The 22,526-nt window shown below is 36.2% G+C and overlaps 1 protein-coding gene across 1 annotated transcript in view; it reads left to right on the forward strand.

The window, feature by feature from the left end:
* Positions 1-1,445: 1,445 nt before the first annotated feature.
* The window catches only part of polo (Serine/threonine-protein kinase polo), a 28,053-nt gene continuing 6,972 nt past the window's right edge, over positions 1,446-22,526 (forward strand). Inside the window, exons 1-7 of the mRNA XM_089647502.1 lie at positions 1,446-1,647; positions 5,891-6,115; positions 7,546-7,750; positions 14,347-14,539; positions 15,810-16,039; positions 16,503-16,657; positions 19,542-19,726. Coding sequence (XP_089503628.1) covers positions 1,549-1,647; positions 5,891-6,115; positions 7,546-7,750; positions 14,347-14,539; positions 15,810-16,039; positions 16,503-16,657; positions 19,542-19,726 — 1,292 coding nt within the window. The 5' untranslated portion in view covers positions 1,446-1,548. The remainder of the gene's footprint in view (positions 1,648-5,890; positions 6,116-7,545; positions 7,751-14,346; positions 14,540-15,809; positions 16,040-16,502; positions 16,658-19,541; positions 19,727-22,526) is intronic.

Consider the following 22,526-nt stretch of genomic DNA (forward strand, 5'->3'; position numbering starts at 1 on the left):
GGGAAAAGCTTGTAGCGAAGTAGGGAAGAATTTATCAGGTAGTATAACTGTTTATTTTTTTACATCATTGCACAGTATGATCCCAGTACCACGGAAGTGCTGCTTTTGGTGTAGGTATAAAGAAAATAGCTAAATAATTTCTTAGGGATCTCTGAAGATTGCATAGTTATTTGAAGATCTTGTGAAGGTGGTATTGTGTCTAGGTGTGGAATACAATTTGCATCATATTGAAATTATCGTGGATAATACTGGATAACCCAAGATCTTATTTCGAGACGTCTTCTTCATAACTTAATTCCGTAGACATTTTTGAACGCAATATGGGAAAATAAACCACTCACGCAATATGACAGTGACAGATGCATAAACAATGAAAATAAACTGCCATGGCATAAACCATAAATAAACCAGTCACGCATAAACCACTGGACAGATGACAGCTGAAGTCAGTGATTGCCATACCGCGGAAATAAAAAAAAAAGTATATTTTAGTGAAAAAATCGGTAGATAACAGACAAATATCGGTAGGTTGTCTCAAAAAAGTATTTACAGGTGCTAGACAAATGATAATTTGACAAAAAATTTCCAATCCTTAAGGGGAGGTGGAATTTTCGGTAGATTTTCAAAAATTTCGGGAGTTTTTCAGAAAATTTCAGTTAATTTTTACAAACTTCGGTTGATTTTCTACGAATATCGATAGATTTTTGCTGAAATCTGTAGATCTTAAGTTGCAAACCGGTTGGTTTCAGTTTCCCCAGAAGCAAATGGCCTAACTTTTAACACTTATAACTTTTATTGTAGCTTTAGGGCTCGAACTCGGTTTTAAATATTTAAATTTAAACTTGTTACAATGCAACTAGTTCTGTCTGGTCATCGCATCAAACTTTTATAAACTTCGAAGCAAAATCGTGAAATTGTGACAGTTTTGATTGCGGGGAGAGACGCATGCGATGTACGTAATGTAACAGAGTGAGAAAGAAATTTAATATATTTAGCTAGCCGAAAAGCAAGAGCAATATGTCGACAAGAATAGATAACACACGGCCATAAAAAAAAGTTCGTTTACGAACCCTTTTACATTCACATATCAAAATATTTTATTTTTCATCACAACCTATCTAAAATACAAATACCGTAGTCACTTAGTTTCGAATCGTTAAAAAATGCCCAATTTTGAATAATCAATTATAATATTTCAATTTTTAACTTTTTAAGAACTTATCGTACAATTTATTTATTACATTTTATTGCGTGCGTAATGTTTTAATGTTTATACTATCCCCGAAAACGAAGAAAAACTCTTTTTGTACGTAAGTACTTTTAACTGGCTAGTAATTTAATTACGACACCATAGTTTCGGAATGCTTGTCGAGGCTCGTGATTGGCCAAAGTTTAAAATTCGAAATAATTAAAAAAAATTGTCAAACTGCCGATCATACGGCGAGTGATGTGTTTTCCGTTAATTATTTTACTGATTTGTTGCTGTTAGTTTTTGGTGTCGTATATTGTTACCTGTGTTATTATTTTTATACATTATTATTATCCACCATGTCTTCGTCTACCGTAGACGATAAAAAAGAAATACCTGAGATTATTCACGATTGCCAAACTGGCTCTACATATAAGCGTAACAGGTTTTTTGGAAAAGTAAGTGACCAAATTTGGTATATTCTCTAATTATATTTTAATAATGACTGCTTCAAACGTTTCTGCTGCTTGTTTCATTGGTATAAATGCAAAAATATACTGCAGCCCTATATTTTTTTTCGTTTTGAGACGATTTTATTTCATTGTCCTTACTAGGTATATAATACCTGTCGCTAAAACATGTTTACAAGTAGATATATGCCAACATTGTTTCTTTGTTGTTGAGAAACTGCATAGGCAATGAAATTACCGATATTCCTCGTGTTATCAAACAAGAATATTCACGAAAATATCCGTAAAAATCCTTGTAACGGTCTTAGCAACATTTTGAAATTATCAACGTGCGAAACTTGTCAGCCGAAAGTTGGCCGTTGACCTAACCAAAACCTAACATATTGCATTACTATACAGTAGGATGAAACTGTTTTATTTCTTAATGCTCAAATAAAGTATTAATTCACTATGGAAGACTAATGATTGGTAAAGGTTACGAATTCCGCCTCACTCTTAATACGCAATATTTCACTTTCAAATAAATAGATTTAGCTTTATTAATTCAAAACATGATTTATTATGTCGGGGGAGACGGAAATATACGCACTTTTAATTTTAATTTCGTTTATTAAGTCACTTACGCGATATGTCACACGAGATTTCAAAGAAACAAAATAATGTGACATTTGCCGGAAATACCACAACTAGTTATTTACCTAGCCAGTGCGCGGGTTAGGTACAGTACCTACCTACGAACTAATTCAGTTAAAGAAAATAAAATCTTGAAAATATTAAATTAATATATATAACCTAACCTAATCTAACTGTGATTTTCTATAGCAAAAAAATGCCCCTTTAATAACGCCTGCTCGCGTCCCCTTTAGAGTTACATCCCAGTTTTCAAATAGTATGTGGGCTACGCTAGGTTTGTATAGATTGGTTTGTGATTTAATTCTAATACCTATTTTCCATGTTCTAACCTAACCTAACCTAAACTACCTAAACGGAATACGTTTAATCACATTTTATTCTATTTGTTTGTTATACGGGTGATTTTATTTAATTATATGTTGATTGTTTGTTATAAATAATACATTGACTTACATAATTAATTTGGATTAATTATACACGATAATATTATTTATTTTATATGGCAATACTAAATTTTTTTTGGTTGGCAGCAGTGTCTATGAAATATTGTGTAGGTATGAATTACGATATTATTATGAATATAATCCAACTCTTGATATGAACATAGTCGCTTTCGGCGGCGCCGCATACTAATTGACACATCGCGTAAGTGACTTAATAAACTAAATTAAAATTAAAAGTGCGTATATTTCGGTCTCCCCCGACATAATAAATCATGTTTTGAATTAATAAAGCTAAATCCATTTATTTGAAAGCGAAATATTGCGTATTAAGAGTGAAGCGGAATAGGAGAAAATTAATTAATGATTTGTGCATGAACATTTAAAAATAACCGCCTGTAATTTATACGTCAAAGTTTTTATCCCTGTTTTCGCCTGATTTTTACCGACAACAGCTTTAGCTGCTATAGAACTAATAATAGCTCCTAGTAATAATTTGCACCGAGTGTGACATCGCCTCCACCACCTAACAAATTGCACTAACCCATCAATCAATCAATAATATTATTTTAATTTCGACACTGAATTAAATTCATTATCAATCACGAACATGTTCATAATATTTATTAATTATAAATATTTTTGGCCAATTTTATAAAAATGTATTGAAATATAGGTACTTGTACTCTAAATCTATCTAATAATGATCTCAAACAGACCTGTGACGTGACTTCTGACACAAGTTTAAAGTGTGTGAACTCATTGTGACAAAAGGCACCCACCCGCAGAAGAGAAACTTCGAAAGAAAGAGAAAGAGTCGCGGCGACAGTTGGAAACTATTCCAAAATACCAAATTCAAAAAAGTCTTCCTAATGTCGCTTCGCTCAATTGCACACCTCCATGCACCGTAATGGAATTTCATGTCTGCAACTTTTGCCGCGGCTAAAGTCTAGTCTGTGGGCGCTCAAACTGTTTACTTTTCTGGTTTATTTAAATAATGTGGCAGTATTAATGCAATTCCAAACAAAAAACAATATTACAATTATGGTGTCCTCCGTTTTTAAATGGTTACGATCCTTAGCTCCGAATCATCCGGAGGTCGCAGGTTCAAATCCCGGCACGCACAATCATATTTTATGTGGTTAAATTAATATAATGTTATTTCTAAACATATTAATTTAAAATAAAATGCGGTACTTACCAGAATGGTAGATACTCTCAGGATCGTCCTGGTAAAAGTCCACCATTCGGAATTGAATCAATACTTTGTGACCAAATCTGAATAGCCATGCACATCCCCACCTTTCTCTTCCCCATACCTTTTTCCCTCCCACAACATGACCTGCTAGGGATGCCATAGTCTCACTCGCTCCAGATGGAGCAGATACTCGAGCAGTTGTAACTCTTATGCAGTATTCACATTAAAAAAATTAAAATTCAAGTCCAAGATTCACCCGCCATAACACAGGGGCATCCCTAGCATGGTGGTTGAAATAACATTCAAAATGTATCATCCAATAAAATATAATATCACTTTAATTTTTTTATGGTTACCTATTAATGGCTCATTTAGTAAATACTTAATATACAGGGTTTCCCAATAAGAGGTGTTATTTTGAATAGCCCGCTATTTCGGTAGATGTTACTTTTGAAGCTGTCATTTTTTGACATTTGACAAGTAGAAACTACGCCATTAATAAAAATGGAACGATACACGCTTCAACAACGCATTGAAATTATTAAAATCCACTTGAGTGAATCAAATGCAAATCATCTTCAAGCAACGAAACCATTGATCTTTTACGATTGAATATCAAAACAACACCTCTTATTGGAAAACCCTGTATATTCAATTTTATTTAATAAAACGAAAAATACACTTTAATTTTACAGAATAAATTTTTAGCAATTTTAACAGCATTTGGTTCCTTAGAACGGGCAATCTCCCTAGCTAGGAACTAATATCGACCTACAATTCATAATAATTTTTTATTATTTATTGAGTTAGTTTATACAACAGTTGTATATAAACAAGATAATATTTGATTTTGTAACTTTGAATATTTTTACAATAAACATAACATTTCTTTTTAAATACATTCATTCTTCAGACTTTCAGGCATTACATCATACATCTTTAGTCCTTTGTAAATTAGGCAGTTCTGTGATTTTGATTTCTTCATATGTGGCAATCTAATTCTATTTACATTTCTGGTTTCGTAATTATGAATATCTCTATTAAAAACAATTTCATCCTTAAAATACTTTGGCATTTGGTTGTTTATGACTTTATGCACAAAAATTAACGCATTAAATAACAGTCTATTTATAATTTATACAATATAAATTTTCTTTGAAATCAAAAAAAAAAAATGTCCACCCCACACAGGAGAGATTCCGTTATACCATTTTGGTATAACCATCATTGGTGATGAGCCTTACTTTTGAGGGCAAACGAAAGAAAGTGGTGACAGATTACGTTATATAACTCCGTGTTGCTCGCCATACAGACTTGTCACACCTAAAAAAATGATGTGTTATAAGTGTGGGCATGGCGACGATATGCGCTGTGATCTACTAGCCAGGCTATATTTGAAAATTATGCAACTACTTACGACTATACCTACGGCAGGAGAAGGGATCAGATCAATTTACGGAGCGCCGTAATTACGCAGCTGTCATCTGTCAAAGTGACAGATCCCATACAAAGAAATGATATTCGGCGGCAGTTCCCCTGATCTGACCCCTTCTCTTGAGTAAAATTATAGCGTAGTGTGTCACCCCAACATATAATACGTAAATGCCATGCCCTATGCAATGCGTAATGTGTCTAAAGCTTGAATGGAAAAAAATGACATAATGAATACAAGAATAATCAATTCCTCATCCTTTTGATGCTATCCATTGTTCTAGTCAGGCAATCCCTTCCTTTAAATAGTTCTTACCTGAGTAGGTACAGGGGATTTGGAATGCAAAATATTAAAAAATTCAGTATCGCCCTGGTGAAAGACCACGAAACTATTTATTATTTTAAAATTGGCAGAAAAATCACTGCAAACTCATCACTCACTGTTGATAGGTTTGTGCCGCTTTGTACAGTCAAATTTCCGCTTTATAATAAAGGTACACTAATTATTGTACTGTGGCATAATTTCCAGGGCGGCTTTGCAAAATGCTACGAGATCCTGGACATGAAAACGCACGAGGTGTACGCCGGCAAGATTGTCTCCAAAAAGCTGATGGTCAAGTCCAACCAGAAGGACAAGATGGCCCAGGAGATCGCCATTCACCGCTCGCTGCTGCACAAACACGTGGTCGGCTTCCACAGCTTCTTCGAGGACAGCCTTAACATCTACATCGTGCTGGAGCTCTGTAAAAAGAGGGTGAGTTGCTTACGTACATACACCATCAGTGCTATATGGCCTTCAACCTTAGTTGACGACATCACAGTACTCGCACAGATGCACAACTTATATACAACGTGTTTCATTTCGACTTTAATAAAATTAAACACAATTAATAAGACCGGTCAGTGGCTGAGTTGTAATCGCGTCTGGGTCCCACCGAGGCGTAGTGTGTTCAATTCCTCGGCTGGCTAAGTCCTCTATCACGACACCAGTAACATTTTCCGCTTACTGTGATGGTAGTAGAAGATTTTCAAATATTGTCAGGTTATTTGTAACTCCTGGGCGACTCCTGAAGCCCTAGACTGGCTTGCAGACCTAACGTCCAGATCCTTATTTCTACTATTTGCTACTACTTGCTACCACGTCGCCCGCCTCCTTTATATTAATAGATGTTTTTTTACCATTTTTCTTTTACTACATTTTTTTGTTCTATACCTGTAATCTCTGTAATATTTTGTGTGTATATATTCTGTGAGATTGTGATACACAAGTTTAAAAATGAAAAAAATGTCAAACTTTTCTTGTGATTCTAGTATACTAAAATATATTTTATTTGCTTGGCAGAGAAATAATATATCTTAATATTATTCTATCGTGTTGGTTTCACTTAAGTGCGCCGCCATTGTGGAAGCGTCATCGACCTCGCAACGGCCTCCTTGTGTTTGTTTATGTTGTTGTATCTCCAAAATTATCTCAACCTCTTAATAAAAACTGCGACTTCAAAAAATCACTTTGGACTTCATTGTGATAGATTTTTAATATCTTAATTAGCAGGCGGTTGGAATAATCTGGACCCCGACCTTGAGGTTGCCACCTTATTTATTATCATGTTATTATCGATAGCTAACGCCATCTACGGGTAACCTAGTAGAATAAACTAGTGCCATCTATGGGTGAGCTATTGTAGTACAAGGATATTACTATATTTATTAAGTTATTGAAGACAATATTAGCGATTCTTAAACAAAAATCTGAAATAGAAAATTCAGAAAAAGATACGGTTACATCTAAGACTCGAACCCAGGACCCTTGCCTTGCCGGGGCACCGCTCTACCAACTGAGCTAATGGGACCCTATCTCCTTCGGTCATATTTAACTGTATCATACTTCGAATAAGAACTACCAACATTGTCTTCATTTTTCTCACCGCACATTTTTATTAGCAACTATCTTTATGTATGATCGCAAGATTCACCCCAAACTAAATGCAATCTAGACATTGTCTTTAGATAAACATATCTTTTTTTTTAATGTGCGACATCTATTGTCTTTTCTGCATGTCTTAGATAAATATTTTTGCACAAAACAAGTAAATTATATAGAATCAGCTGGAACATGATGGAGGTATTAGTTTGGGGGAGCTTGGCGTTCCAAAGGTTAATATGATTTGCGTGTATGTATTCCAGTCCATGATGGAGCTGCATAAACGCAGGAAGGCCATCACGGAGCCGGAAACGAGGTTCTACATGAGCCACATCCTGTCGGGGGTCCAATACCTGCACAGCAACCGCATCATCCATCGGGATCTGAAGCTGGGGAATCTCTTCCTCAACGACAACCTGCATGTCAAGATCGGAGACTTTGGACTCGCTGCCAAAATAGAATTTGAAGGTATGTTGTTAGTTTGTGACTAACCATCACGCTGTTTCATGCACAGGTAGGCAGATATGATGGACCGCCACACAACTCTGTTCTGTCACACACTCCTTGCTTCATACTTTTGACATGGCCCCACTATACTGTAATGTACTGTTGTGTAAATTGTATTGTGTTGTCTTCATTATATCAATAAGGTTATCATTTCAAGAAGACGTGTAGATTCTTTGAGTACAATAATATTTATTGGTTCATGATTAAAAGTATGAATATCTAACAGCCACGATACGGCCATCCTTGCTCGATGCTAGAAATCACCTGAGTAGTTCTACAGCCGGTCTGCCTAACCTTTGTTCTAGCCGATCCTTTGGCCTTACTCGGAAGTATTTATGAAGCCTGAATACAGACCTCTGGTGACAATCACTACACTTATATATTCTCCTAATACAGTAGAACCTCGTTAATTCGAAATTCACGGGACATCAAAAATCAAATTTCGAATTAACGAATTCCCACGTAATTCGAAATTTTATGAAAAAAAAAAAAAAATACACCCAAAATCGATTTTCTCGGCCGCCTCTTCAAATCCGGGTGGTATTTTAGTTGTAAATTCGTATTAATACCAATTATTTCTTTATTTTCGCGGCCGATTAACGTAGCGGCGGGCCCTTTAAATTCAGATATTCGCAATAAATTCGTAAAAATGCTATATATTTACGCGTAAATCGAGATTTCGCTGCCGTTTTCGGTAGCCGCCTACCCTTTAAATTGAGATATTCGTAAAAATACGATATATTTCCGTGTAAATCGAGATTACGCAGTAATTTTCCGTCGCGGCCGGCCCTTTATTTCAAATATCTGAATTTAAATTTGTAAAAATACGATATATTTCCGCGTTAAACGAGAATTCGCGGCCGTATGCCGTCGCGGCCGGCTCTTTAAATGCAGATATTCGAAATAAATTCGCAAAAATACGTTATATTTCCGTGAAAACGAGAATCCGCGCCCGATTTCCGTCGCGGCCGACCCTAATTAAGATATTTGATGTAAATTCGTAAAAATATGTCATATTTCGGCGTGAATCGAAATTTTTCGGCCGATTTCCGTTGCGCCGTATTTTTAACTCGGATATTCGAAATAAAGTTATTAAAAATACGATATATTTCCACATAAATTGAAATTTCGCGTCCGATTTCCGTCGCCGCGGGCCCTTTAAAATTCAGATATTCGAAATAAATTAGTATAAATACGATATATTTACGCGTAAATCGAGATTTCGCGGCCGATTTCCGTCGCAGCGGGCCATTTAAATTCAAATATTCGAAATAAATTCGAAAATATACGATACATTTACGCGTAAATCGAAATATCGCGGCCGAGTTTCGTCGAGGATGACCCTTTAAATTCAGATATTTGGTGTAAACTCGTAAAACTACGACATATCCGCGTAAAACGTATTTTCTCGGCCCTTCAAACTGGGATATTCGAAATAAATTTGAAAAAATACGACATTCCAGTGTAAATCGATTCAGATTTACAAAATAATAATACTAATTAGGACGATGTATAGCCACGTAAAAATACATTTTTCGGCGTTTTACCGCCACGGCTGACTTTTAGATTCAGATTTACGAAATATTATGATTTATTTTCGCAAAAAAATCAAATTTTTTCGAATTATACGAACAAATTTTCGTGCGCGGACAAAAATAAATTTCGAATTACGAATTAACGAATTTCGAATTAAAAAAATTTTTGTATGAAAAAATTTTTCTGCGGAAATTTTTTTGCCGAAAATTTCGAATTACACGTTTTTTCGAATTATCGGGGTTCGAATTAACGGGGTTCTACTGTACTCTTTTCTTGGTCACCACCTACATACCCAAACCATTTGAACCATATTCCCTTTCATAATCTTAACCATTATATTTGTATAAGCCTAGCATTCTTTCCGGAACTCCGCATTTTTGACACGGTCATGGTTTACGGCACAAGCGCCTCAGGAAACTCATTTCTACAGGATTCAGTCTACTTTAATCCTGTATCTGTCAGTTCCGTGTCTCCCTGTCATACATCAGGGTTGGTATCTGCACTCCACGCTAATTTGTTAGCTTTTGGAAACAGCTCATACGGTCTCATAGAAATCGTTGTCTCCCTTACTATCATGGTGAGAAATATGATCCAAACGGTGTTAGAAGGAGAAAACACCATGAATATAATTCAAATCAAAGATAAAAGAAGAACGAGATGTGCTATGAGCAGTTCATACTGTGTGGAATTGTTTTGCCCAGTGTCGCCGGTTTTGTTCACCAATACTACTGCACACCTTCGCTTACGCTAAGGTATCCGCACTAATACATAGAACAGATTTCTGTGCGTACACGTCCCGATAGTATTCAAAGTACCCTAATTAGGTAGTACTCCGCCTACGGTCCGGCGGCCAACATAGCATATCTCGTTCTTCTAATATCTTTGATTCAAATCTAGAAGTTAACCACAGAAAAATTCAAATGTACACCTGTATGAACCCAAAGGTTCCAACCTCAATTTGAGAAAATTTTTGAAAATCATGAATTTTTTATTCATTATTTTTATTTGAAACAACAAAAAATGCAGGATGACAATAATGTTTATAATACATTCGTCTCATAAAATGTGTTTTTTTTTTCTCATTACCAGTTATTTAGTTCGTTTTCAAAACTTTTTATGTTTACATAAAAAAAAATTATATGTATTTCTAAAATTATATAAATATTTCCAATAATAATATTTGAAAGCTTATTTCATCACCTTTCAAAAACAGTTTTTAGTTTTCAAATACATTCAGAAATATTCTATTTATTTGTATTTTATTGCATAGTGGAAATTCACACAAATTCTCACAGAATATGCTCTCTAGAGGCGTGAAGGATTAAAAATGAATGCATAAAGAAGTTAAACCACAATCTATGTGTACCAGCCATATATCCTGCTTTATTCAATATCCTTCTAAGCAAGTTTATTAAGGCGATGCACTACGTCGTATAATATTTTAAATTGAGCCGCTATCAATAACAACCCTTACGTAGATGGCGATAAGGTTTAAATTCCCGCTTAACACCATCCGCCTGTTTTGATTTATGCAAGAAAAAAACATGGCCAAAAAGTGCCTTTTATGGATTTAATTGTTTCTGGATTTAATTGTTACAACTATTGCCGAACTAAAAAATCTGGAGGAGGTATATTGCTATATGTTCGAAATGAATTCACATTTCAACAGAAAACAATAGAAACAAATCATTTTGAATGTGTGCTTGGCTCTATGACACTTCCAAACAAGAGTATTTTAAACATCATAGCAATATACCGCCCCCCCAACTCTAGCCAACCACAATTTCTTAATGAAATATCTGCCATTCTGCATACTATAAGCCCCAAAGAAAATGTTTTACTTATAGGAGATATTAATCTAGACTTGTTAAATTGTCAAAACCCTATTATTATGGCATATGAAAATATAATGTCGGATAATTATTTAATCAAATGTATTTGTGACGTAACTAGAGAAGCAGTTTTAGCAGGAAAAGTTACTCGTACTTGTTTAGACCACATATTTGTCCGATTTAACAGTGGATGTAAACAAAGCGATTCTCTTTCCTCATGTGTATGTAATAATATTACTATAGCTGATCACTTTTTAACTGCAGTTAATATTAAATATAGTGCAAGGAAAGAAGCCCCAGAACACGGGGAAAGAATTTCGTTTTTATCGCAAAACAAAATCGACAAAAACATTCATAATTTTAAGTGGCACTCCTTGCTTGAGGAACAAGATTGCAATATACTATATAGTAAAATTAAAAACAACTTTAAGAATTTGTATGAACAGAGTAAAATCGTTATGAATTATAAACCCAAAAAAAGACCTCTGTCAATAAAACCTTGGATAACTTCTAATATCTTAGAAAACATTAAAAAAAAAGATTCATTGTACAGAAGGTGGAAGAATTTTCCTAGCAATCAATTCTTTGAATTGGAATATAAAACTTTCAGAAATAAGGTGACAAAAGAAATTATTAAATGTAAGTCTACCTTTTTTAACAATAAATTCAAAAATTATTTTGGAAATACAAAAAAAACTTGGGATGAAATAAATAAATTATTAGGACGCAAGTCCAAAAGTAGTTGTGACGAAATAATCTCGAAATATATGTTAAATACGAATAATGAAGAAACCGTAGCAGATAAGTTTGTTGAATATTTTACAAATAGTGTTAACTCTATGATACATAAATGTGATTATTTAGCATCGACCGTCAGGCCGAATGAAGTGCAACATAGTATGTACCTACCCAGAGCTACCTGCCAAGAAATCAATATTATTGTTAGCAAATTAAACAATTCAAAGTCACCAGGGATTGACAACATTCGAATGTTTGACATTAAGACACATATTAATATTTTAGGGCCTGTTATAACACACTTTATCAATTTAATTTTATCGCAAGCAGTAATACCAGATGAACTAAAAAGTAGCATCATTAGGCCAATTTACAAAGGGGGCAAACATACAGATATTCAAAATTATAGGCCAATAAGCATATTGCCAGCCCTAGAAAAAATACTTGAAAAATACATTTCCATAAAACTTAATAAATATCTAGAATCTTTCTCTTTGTTGGATCCCAACCAATATGGATTTCAAAAGAAAAAAAGTACGGAAATGCTGCTTCAGGAATTTTCAAATCACATAAATTATGAATTAAATCTAAAAAAACAAGTTTTGGTTTTATTCATAGATAACTCTAAGGCATTTGATACCATTGATACAAATAAACTATTAGAAACACTGGAGGCAATAGGAATTAGAGGAAAGCTGCTAGTTTTATTAAAAAATTTACTAACTGATCGACAAATAAGAGTAAAAATTCTTAAAAAATTTAGCAAAAGAAAATATATCTCAACAGGTGTTGCACAGGGGTCAATTCTAGGGCCAACCCTTTATATTATTTATGTCTCAATTATGAGAAAATTGTTTTCATTTGTTAAACATTTTGTATATGCAGACGATACGGCGCTCGTAATATCGCACGAAGATCTGGTTACTGCAATGAACCTTATGCAACATGATTTTATTGCCCTACTGAAATGGTCGCATGATGCAGGCCTCTTTATAAACGCCAAAAAAACTAAAATTATGCACATCAGATCTCCACACGCCAGATGTAATGTAATTCCTTCATTATATACACACACATTTGCCTGCATACATAAAAATGTTGCACAGCCCTGTTCATGTGAAACCATTGATTTTGTCAAAAGTTATGTATATTTGGGTGTTACTATTGACTGCTACATGAAATGGGATGTACAAATTGCTAATGTTTGTAAACGTCTACGAGCTATTGTGGGTAGGATTTATAAAATAAAATATTTTGTGCCTATAAGTACTTTAAAGTTAATCTACTTATCTCTGGCTGAATCCACTATACGTTATGGAATTACTTCTTGGGGACATTCTTGTAAAACTAATGTAAGCTATATACAAACATTACAAAACTCCATTATAAAATTGTTAATCCATAAATATGACAATCAACACAGAAGTAACATTAAATTAATGTACAAGTCTCTGAATATTTTACCTGTCAGAGGATTATTGTTTTATAATATTGTAAGTCAACATGTTATATTGTCTGATTCATTGTATAGGGAAAGAGTTTGCCATAAACATAACACAAGATTCACTCAAAATGAAGGACTGGTAGTTCCGAAATGTACTAATAAATATGGTGAAAGAACTTTAAACTATATAGTACCCAAAATGTTTAACTTATTACCAATGACAATTAAAAATAATAACATGTATACTGCTAATGTTAAATATAATCTAAGGAAATGGTTATTGGATAATAATGATCTATACTGATGCCCCTGAAATGGAATTCATATTCTTAGAAAATGGAAAAACAATTATTTTGTAATACCTGACTACCTACCTCTATTTATGAAACTATTGATGTACTTGTTGATAATACTAATTTGTTCATACATTTATTTTTACTTGCTTATTATATAAGGCTTTTATGCTACTATTTAAACTTTTCTGCAATGTAACCAATTTATGTAATTATGTACCGTTCAAATTGTATCTTATGAATGTATAAATGTTGTCTCTATGTCCCTGCTGACAAACTACATAAGTAGTTTAGCGGGTTTAAATGTGAATAAATAAAAATAAAAAAAAAATAATTTAATTTTGTGGATGTCCAGGCATAAATATTCAATTTTTTTTTGATCATTTTATAAATAACTTAATTTTCCACACTATACAATAAAATCATAACCGAAAATGGGTTCGTAAGTAGGAGAGTTTGAACTTTAAAGCAGTTTTCATAGGTCTTTACATTATTTTTTTCTGGGCTTATAAAAAGACTTATCTAAAAAATACTCGATTATTTCAAAGGCCAAGATGTATTCTACTCGCAGTATTTAATTAAAGCATCTGGAACATTTCTAGGCGACCAAATTTTCAAACCAAAAACACATGATTTTGAATTACTGCGTATGGCATCGCCTTAAAAAGTAATTTGGATGTGTAGAAATGTAATTTAGTGTTTTTGTTCCCGCAGGTGAAAGAAAGAAGACCCTCTGCGGCACCCCCAACTACATAGCGCCAGAGATCCTGGGTAAAAAGGGACACTCATTCGAAGTGGACATTTGGAGCATTGGTTGCATCATGTTCACACTTCTTGTAGGGAAACCTCCCTTTGAAACTGCCACATTGAAAGACACATATAAAAAAATTAAGGCCTGCGATTATAGGTATTTTAAATGTTTCTTTTACGTGTAAACTGTATATACTGTTCAACACCTTGTAAGCTTCCACAGTTCGGCATATGAAATGGATTTTAGAATTCTTTGTATAGTTAGTCGTACAAGTGCATCCACTGATCCGCACCGAACAGACAGCACGCATAGGATCGTCTGTAATGCCGATGCAAACTCTCAGGAGGGGCAACCTTTCTGATGCGTTCCGATGACGTCTTACGGATTGCCGATCCAGTGGACGTCCCGCTCGTATGGCCACCATTTCTTCATCACTTTCCATTTTGGCTCGCACACACAGTCAGCAATCCAAATACAGTGAACCTACACCCCACACTAAGCCTATAAAATGCAGACCTGTGGAGTTGTGAAAGCTGCAAAGCTTTACAAGGCTATCTGTGCAGGTGGCCAAAAGAGGAACCAACGGAAATTTTATCTTGAAAACTTTATTTTCTGTTCGCTCTGGTCCATGCATTGAACTTTGTCAACGGCTGTGCAAATAACTACATATATATTAAATTCTTATCCCCATTCACACACGTTTTGTATGTAAATAAAAATACAGATAATACGTACTCGAACATTGAATGCTTCCAATCAACCATGTTGAAGAACTAAAAGTTGAAGAGTGTACATTCAATCTGAACCGTGCTCTTTTACTGTGTTGACAGTCTATTTTGAGAATGGTCGCTGTTAGACACAATTGTTTAACGAAGCAAGCTGCCATATACGTTGCGAATGTGATGGCATATAACTGATCACTTTTTAATTCTACTTTTATGTATATTATTGTCTTCCTTAAAAAAAAAGAAACATGAACAAGAATAACCTGACAATATTTGAACTACCATCGTTATAAGAGGAAGTGTAATGATGGAGGATTTAGCTAGCACAGGAATTGAACTAGACGCATTTGTCAACTTTAGTAATGTGCTGGAGTGTATAGCAGCAACAAGAAAATGCTCCGAAGAACTAGTGTCACTGATCCCTTCGGCACTGGTGCATAGTTGGGAAACACGCCAAATGCGCGTCCAACGTTTGTACACGGTTGATATCTGTCGCACGAGAACGGGTCATTTCTACCACTCATTCTTAAGTTCAACAGCTCGGCTGTGGAATGCTTTGCCAACTTCTGTGTTTCCTTCCATATCTTCCCACATTGGTCTCTCCAAGACCCATTTTCACTCTTTTCTCTCTTAAAAAAGACCCTCCACACAACTTCCCCAAAGATTCAGATTTCTAATTGAATTTATTTATGATGTTCCAGATTACCATCGCATGTGAACCGCGCGGCTGCCTCCATGATCATGCTGACCCTCCAGGAGAACCCGAACCTGCGGCCGTCAGTGCACCGCCTGCTGCGCCACGAGTTCCTTACGTCAGGCTTCCTGCCCGCCACGCTGCCCGCCTCCTGCCTCACCACTGCGCCCCGCCTTGACCAGCTCGAGGGCTGTGAGAGCCAGCAGGCCAGGCGCCCGCTCATTGAAGTCAACGGAGGTAACGAATCTTTATTGACTATTATCTTATTTACTACAGCCAGACGGACAGCCAAGGTGGCAGCTTGACTGATGCAAACATTATTATTACTCTTCTTACTTCTTATACCCTCGCATTAACTCAAACATCTACACAATAAATCTTTAACTCTTGGAATGCAAGGAACTCACTGCATTTGCCTCGATTTTATTGTATTTTGAACCTTAAAAATGTTTATAGCATACTGGAATAAATTTTATTCACTTGGCAAGGAAGTAATGTATCTTATTATTATTTTAGGTTTTTGTTTCGTCACTTGCAAACGTTGATTTTTTATCTGTGAAAAAGCACATAGCAAATTCCTTGTCAAATGTCACAATTTTTCATTTTCAGTAGAGTATTCAGTATTTTTTAAGTAGAACCGGAATTGCCCTTTTGAGACGACGCTGTAGTGTTAAAAGTAATTGTTTATTTTGTCCGGTAGAGTACATGGCGGTGGAATCGCCTATGAAGAAGCCGGGGGCAGGTCCCGGTGCCGCCGGCACCCCCACGGTGGCGCAGCTCAAGCAGCAGGTAGAAGAATACAAGGACCATCTGCAGAGTCTCAAGGACCAGCTGGTGGCACTGCTCGCCACAAAGGTAATGTGTCTGACGAGTACTTATTGTGGAAAATAAATGGATGCTGTCACCGATGCGGTGTAAGTACGTATCCTAAGATTTTGGACATATTGCTTGCCAAACTGAAGCTTCAATCCTGGAGAAGCTTCTGGTCACCGATGCGTTAGAGTGATCAAATTGACACCTAAAAAATCACAGATTCCTAAAAATTTTACTATAATGCAAACGTCTTGAGTGAATAAACTGACTTTTACCGCAGATTTTTCAAAATTTCTTAATTAATCAGTCGACTGTTTTTCATACACTTGTGCACTCTCTAATACATACCATCCACGCAAGAATTTTTTCAGATGCAAACTCAACCTTTATGCTTTGCAAAATGTATAGAGGAAAAAGCTTGCACTAATGTCACTGTAGGTTCTGCTTTTTATTTCATGAATGTAGCCTCTATGATGGCTTACAATATGTATTGTTTAAGCCCGTCCTCCCACGAGTCGTTAAGCAATCAACATAAGCCGAGTGCTGTAAGACCCTGAGCAGAAAATTAAGTTCGCTGTAGTAGGGTAACAGTCTGCAACCCTGTTTAGTGTGGAATTTTTCTGCACAGGGTCTTAAAGCATTTGGTTTATGTCGATTGCTTACCCACCCGTGGGGCGACGGGCTAAGAATGTCAAAATTTATTTTTGTAGTAATGATAAAATAATATTATTAGTGTTATTAAGTTTTCAAAGTAGTATAAAAGTCATTATTTCTTTGAAAACACGTTTAATCGTTGTTTTCACGCTTGACTCGTTAGTTCCTAGCATTGTTTTACCAGTTGTCGTCGTGGAGCCGTGGACGGTGGAGCACCGCGTTTTCGCCTATGATTGTTTCGTCCGAAATAATGAGTCAGTCACCGTCGTACAGCGTGAGTTTCGTCGCCACTTCAACATTCATCGGAATAGAGCTGTTCCCTCTCGAAACACCATCCTTCGTTGGGTTGAATCACTTCGCAGGCGTGGTGAACTGATCAACAGAAGACCAAGAGGAGCTCCGCGAACAGTTCGAACTCCTGAAAATGTTGAACGCGTTCGACCAGCCTTTCTTCGCAGTCCGACTCGATCTGCCCGGAAACATGCTGCTGCACTTCGCCTCAGTGATCGTTCGGTAAGGCGAATTTTGCATATGGATCTCCGCTTTCACCCCTATAAATTGGCCATTGTGCAACAGTTACAGCCTGGAGATTATGCACAACGAATGAACTTCGCACATGAGATGGAAGCACTGATCGATCTAAATGAGAACCTCATTTTGTTCATGAGGGACGAAGCCCACTTTCACCTAAACAACATGGTTAACAAGCAGAATTTACGTTATTGGGCTAATGAAAATCCGCAACAGTTACACGAAAGACCGCTGCACAGCCCAAAAGTAACGGTTTGGTGCGATGTATCGCAAACTTGCATCATTGGCCCTTACTTCTTCGAAGACGGTAATGGTCGTGCTGTTACCGTGAACTCAGAGCGCTACGTCGAAATGATCACCAACTTCTTTTTCCCTGAATTACGACGGCGACGTGCTCCAATCTGACGTGTGTGGTTCCAGCAGGATGGGGCGACCGCCCACACAGCCAGAGCATCAATGGACGTTATTCGCCCTCTCTTCCCTGGTCGCCTTATTTCCTGGTTTGGCGATGTTCATTGGCCTCCTCAGTCCCCAAGATTTATCCATATGCGATTTTTTCTTATGGGGACACCTCAAGGCTAGAGTAAACGAGAACAAGCCCCGAACTCTGGACGAATTGAAGGACGCAATTCGCGTGGAAGTCGCCCAAGTTGAGAGAGCGATGTTGGAGAGAGTCTACGTGAACTTCCAAGAACGCCTCCAGCACTGCATCAACGATTTCGGCCACCACATGCCTGATGTGATTTTCTACACTTGACTGTCTCAAATGCTATTTCCTCGTGAACCTGATTCCATCAATAAATTTGTTTTTGAGTAAAAATTAACTATTTTATGATTTTTTTAAAACCGTCCGTCCTCTCTGCCGCACCCTGTATATGTAGAAATAATAAAACCAACATATATAAATATATGTTGTTTATTAAAATAATTGTCTATAATAGTGTTGCCAGTAGAAAGAGAAAGTGTGGCAAGTCGAGAAAAAGGACAAATATAGGGAATAAACACGCGCGAAACGTAAATGAAAAGGGCGAAAGAGCAAGCTCTCTCGTAATGGATTCCAGGCATCGATGGAAACAAAATATAAATTTTATTATTAATTGTCAACTCTACCAAATGACAGTTTTTTTTAGATAATGTTAGCTATTCTGGGGAAAAAAACACAAATCGAAGTTTTTATTCTAATATTTGAGCAAAGTCAACTAGGTAATTTTCGTGCAGTTCCACGAAATAATAGCCTACGTTCAGAGGTTAAAGGAATTATGTATTTATAGCGTTCTTGTGATTTCAACCATATAATAAAGAAGAATACGAGAAATGCCTTGTGGATGTGTTTCCTGATCCAAATATTTGCCCAATCGGAATTTAAATTTCAAATATAAAACTGTGTTTACGAAATTCAAATGGGATAAAGATCTGCGATGTCAGGTGAGATGGAAGACATTTCTAGTTTTCTTCTTTACTATATGGTTTCAAGTTATTTCCAGAAATTTTAGTTTATGTTTGTTATATGCTTTCCACGCCAAACTACAATATTTGAGTTGTTTCTCTATAACTATTTCTCTATATAACGAAATTGCATCACTTGTCTCTGTAAAGAAGCAGAACATCGAATTAAAAGGCATCCAGAACTTCAAATGTAAAAATATATATTTTGTTTGTGTAATGTTAAAAGTTGATAAGAATGCAGAGTATCTTTTACCCAATCAGTTGACCTAAAACTATGTGTTTGTGTGGTTTGCAGCCCGCCCGGAAGATGAACGGAGCCATTGGCGAGGACGCCTCCGACCCGGCCGCGCAGCCGCTGGTGTGGATCAGCAAGTGGGTGGACTACTCGGACAAGTACGGCTTCGGCTACCAGCTGTGCGACGAGAGCGTGGGGGTCACCTTCAACGACACCACCAAGCTGATCATGCTAGCCAACGGAGTGTGAGTACAACCAACTTTTATTATTAGAAATAAACAAATAGTTTTTTTAAATATTCAATTTTTAATGCAAAAATTTAATGTAAATAAAATTACTGACAATGTAACAATATATAAAAACACACATTTTTTTAGTAATTATTATTAGTCAGTTTCATATAAAAAGATTTAATAAAAATTTCACAAAGTTTCATCATTTTTTTTCAAATTGCGTTTGGAACCTTTGGTTTCATAATGGTGTACATTTGAACTCTTCTTTGGTTAAATTCTAGATTTGAATATAAAGCATGGTGTTGTCTCATTCTAACACCGTTTAGATCATATTTTTCACCATGACAGTAATGGAGACACAAAGAATTTTTGTATATCAGTTGTTCTCGAGGGGTTAAGATGGCGGACACTATTTGACATCTGCCGTCTGTCATTGTTTTAATGTTGCATGTTTGACTGAGCGTAACAAAGTTCTATTTAAACTCAACGGTTTGGATATCGTCTGTCTGTAAATTTGTTTGTACGTTACGTTTCAAGATGGTGGCCGTTTTAATGGTTCAGTAAGATTTTTTTTTAATGTGAAATCGTCATGTTTATCTGGACTTTCTCATTGAAAATTGTATAATTCCTTATTTGAAATAAAAATATGTTACATGTAGTGATGTATAAATTCCCGGGAATTCGTTTCTGGGGAATATTCCCGGGAATATTCCCCTGGACGGGAATTTTGATTTTAACAACATAATACCTCAAAAAGAATAATATTTATTAAATAAAAAATAAAATATACACACATATGGTACATATAGAGCAGGATAGATCCATAAAAACTATTCCCATATATATATAGGAATAGGATCCAAGAGAAAAATAACAAAAAAACACCGATCAAAATTATTTTAAAGTGAGTAGTATCTCTATATAATTGTATACCGTACAGTATTAGTAGCCTATATACACTTTATGCTAGTAAACGGTACATATAAAAAATCAATCGTAAAACTGTAAAAATGACACAACTTCACAGATCGTTACTGTTCATCTGATGATACCGATTGGACACTGACACTATCAACTTCACTTCCACTTTCACCTTCATATTCTTCTTCTTCATCCGACCCGGACGAAGTTGTTGCCGACTCAGGATTATCTACGTTTTCTTCTTCCTCAGCACAGTCAGTTGGATGTTTGTGTTTGCGAGTACCAGATAGGTTTGAAACGTTATGATGCGAAGCAATCTGCTCATCCGTGGAAGAAAGGGTTTTCTTGGGAGCAACTTGAGAGCCTCTTTCAGAGGAAAGAAGTTTCCAATTGTGTGCCACAAATGTTATTTTCCCTGCTCTTTGAGTTGTTAGACGATTCCTCCTTGTTGTATGAATGCGACTAAACGTGCTAAAAGATCTCTCAGTGGCTGCTGAAGTAATGGGAGCAGTCAATAGTCTTATGGCAACCTGTGACAAATCAGAATATCTGCACATCCCCTTCCACCAGGCAGAGGCGGTTCCTTGGTACGTGCATTTGTGCATTGCACTGCTTGTCTTCAATCTCCACATAACAAATTACAACGACATCTGTGCCCCAGTGATCGATGTAAGAAATTCGTAATTCCCGTCAGGTCATTATTTGAGCTATCTTCTAGTAAAAAAATCCCGCGCAAAAGCAAGCGGTCGTGCATACCCAGATATGCACAAAACCAACTTTTACCATACTACTAAAACAGCGTCGGGCGGTATCGAGACAGCCCGAAGTAGCCGAAACGGTGACATGAGCGAGACAGATTACACTCTTAACGTCAAATTACGTGTTAGAGCAGTGCAGATACATAACCCATCCGTGCATTATCGAAGTGCTTTGACGGCGAGTGAATTTTGCATCACTTTGATCATGCGTAATCCAATGCGTTTGGAATGGATTCGCTTAGAAATACTAATGTTCAATGTTAACGCAACAACATTAACACATTGGAACTCGTTCGCGGTGAAATCAAACGGTTTCGCTATATTTTCAACGATGAATTGAGTGTCCTTTATTTTCGAGATAATTTTGTATTATTTATCAGTTATTTTACAAATATAACTTAGAAGATAGAATGAATTGCAGTAGGTGTTCCCATTCATTAATTTGCTCCACCTAAATTACAGACTAGGTACATTTTAAAAGTGAAATGCACTGCTGGTAATTACAGTCACGGGCCGCTTCTGCCACCAGGTCACTGGTGTGATTTTATCGACATACTTCCATAGGAATGCCTTGCTCCATGATTCTTCTTTAGCCCTATAATTGGCTAAATCAACAAGAACATTTGCACTATCAACAGTATCCATATGACTTGCTAATTGGTCAATGAATTCAAGTGCTTCAAGTTGCTGTGCGTGGCTTAGCAGATATCCTTGGGAACGTAGATCTAGTAGGGCAGCAGCCAGATGTATTGGAGCAATAGCAAATTGTTTGCGCTGCGCCGTCTTTTCCAGTATTTCCTTCTCTTCGGCATGTGACAGTAGAGACGCTGGAAGAGTTTAACTTAGACTGCTCTCAATATCCTCAAAAGCATACAATGCTTTGTGTGTTAGTGGATCGTCTCCCTCTAGCTGTGTAATCCAGGAAACAATCGGTCGCAGAACATCGGCTAATGATGTCACTCTTGTCCAGTAAACATCAACGTCCAACAGGCTTTTCTTCATATCACGAGGTAAAGATGAGGCAGCTTCGTTTACTGCAAGTGTTTGCAGGCTTACTTTACATGCTAACACTCAATAAAGCATCCAAGAGAAGTGTAGAAACCATTTTACTAAAAATAAAATAAATTCCCCGT

Source organism: Hesperophylax consimilis, chromosome 26 (genome assembly GCF_061612785.1).
Source record: "Hesperophylax consimilis isolate HC1 chromosome 26, BYU_Hcon_1.0, whole genome shotgun sequence".
NCBI classification, from domain to species: domain Eukaryota; kingdom Metazoa; phylum Arthropoda; class Insecta; order Trichoptera; family Limnephilidae; genus Hesperophylax; species Hesperophylax consimilis.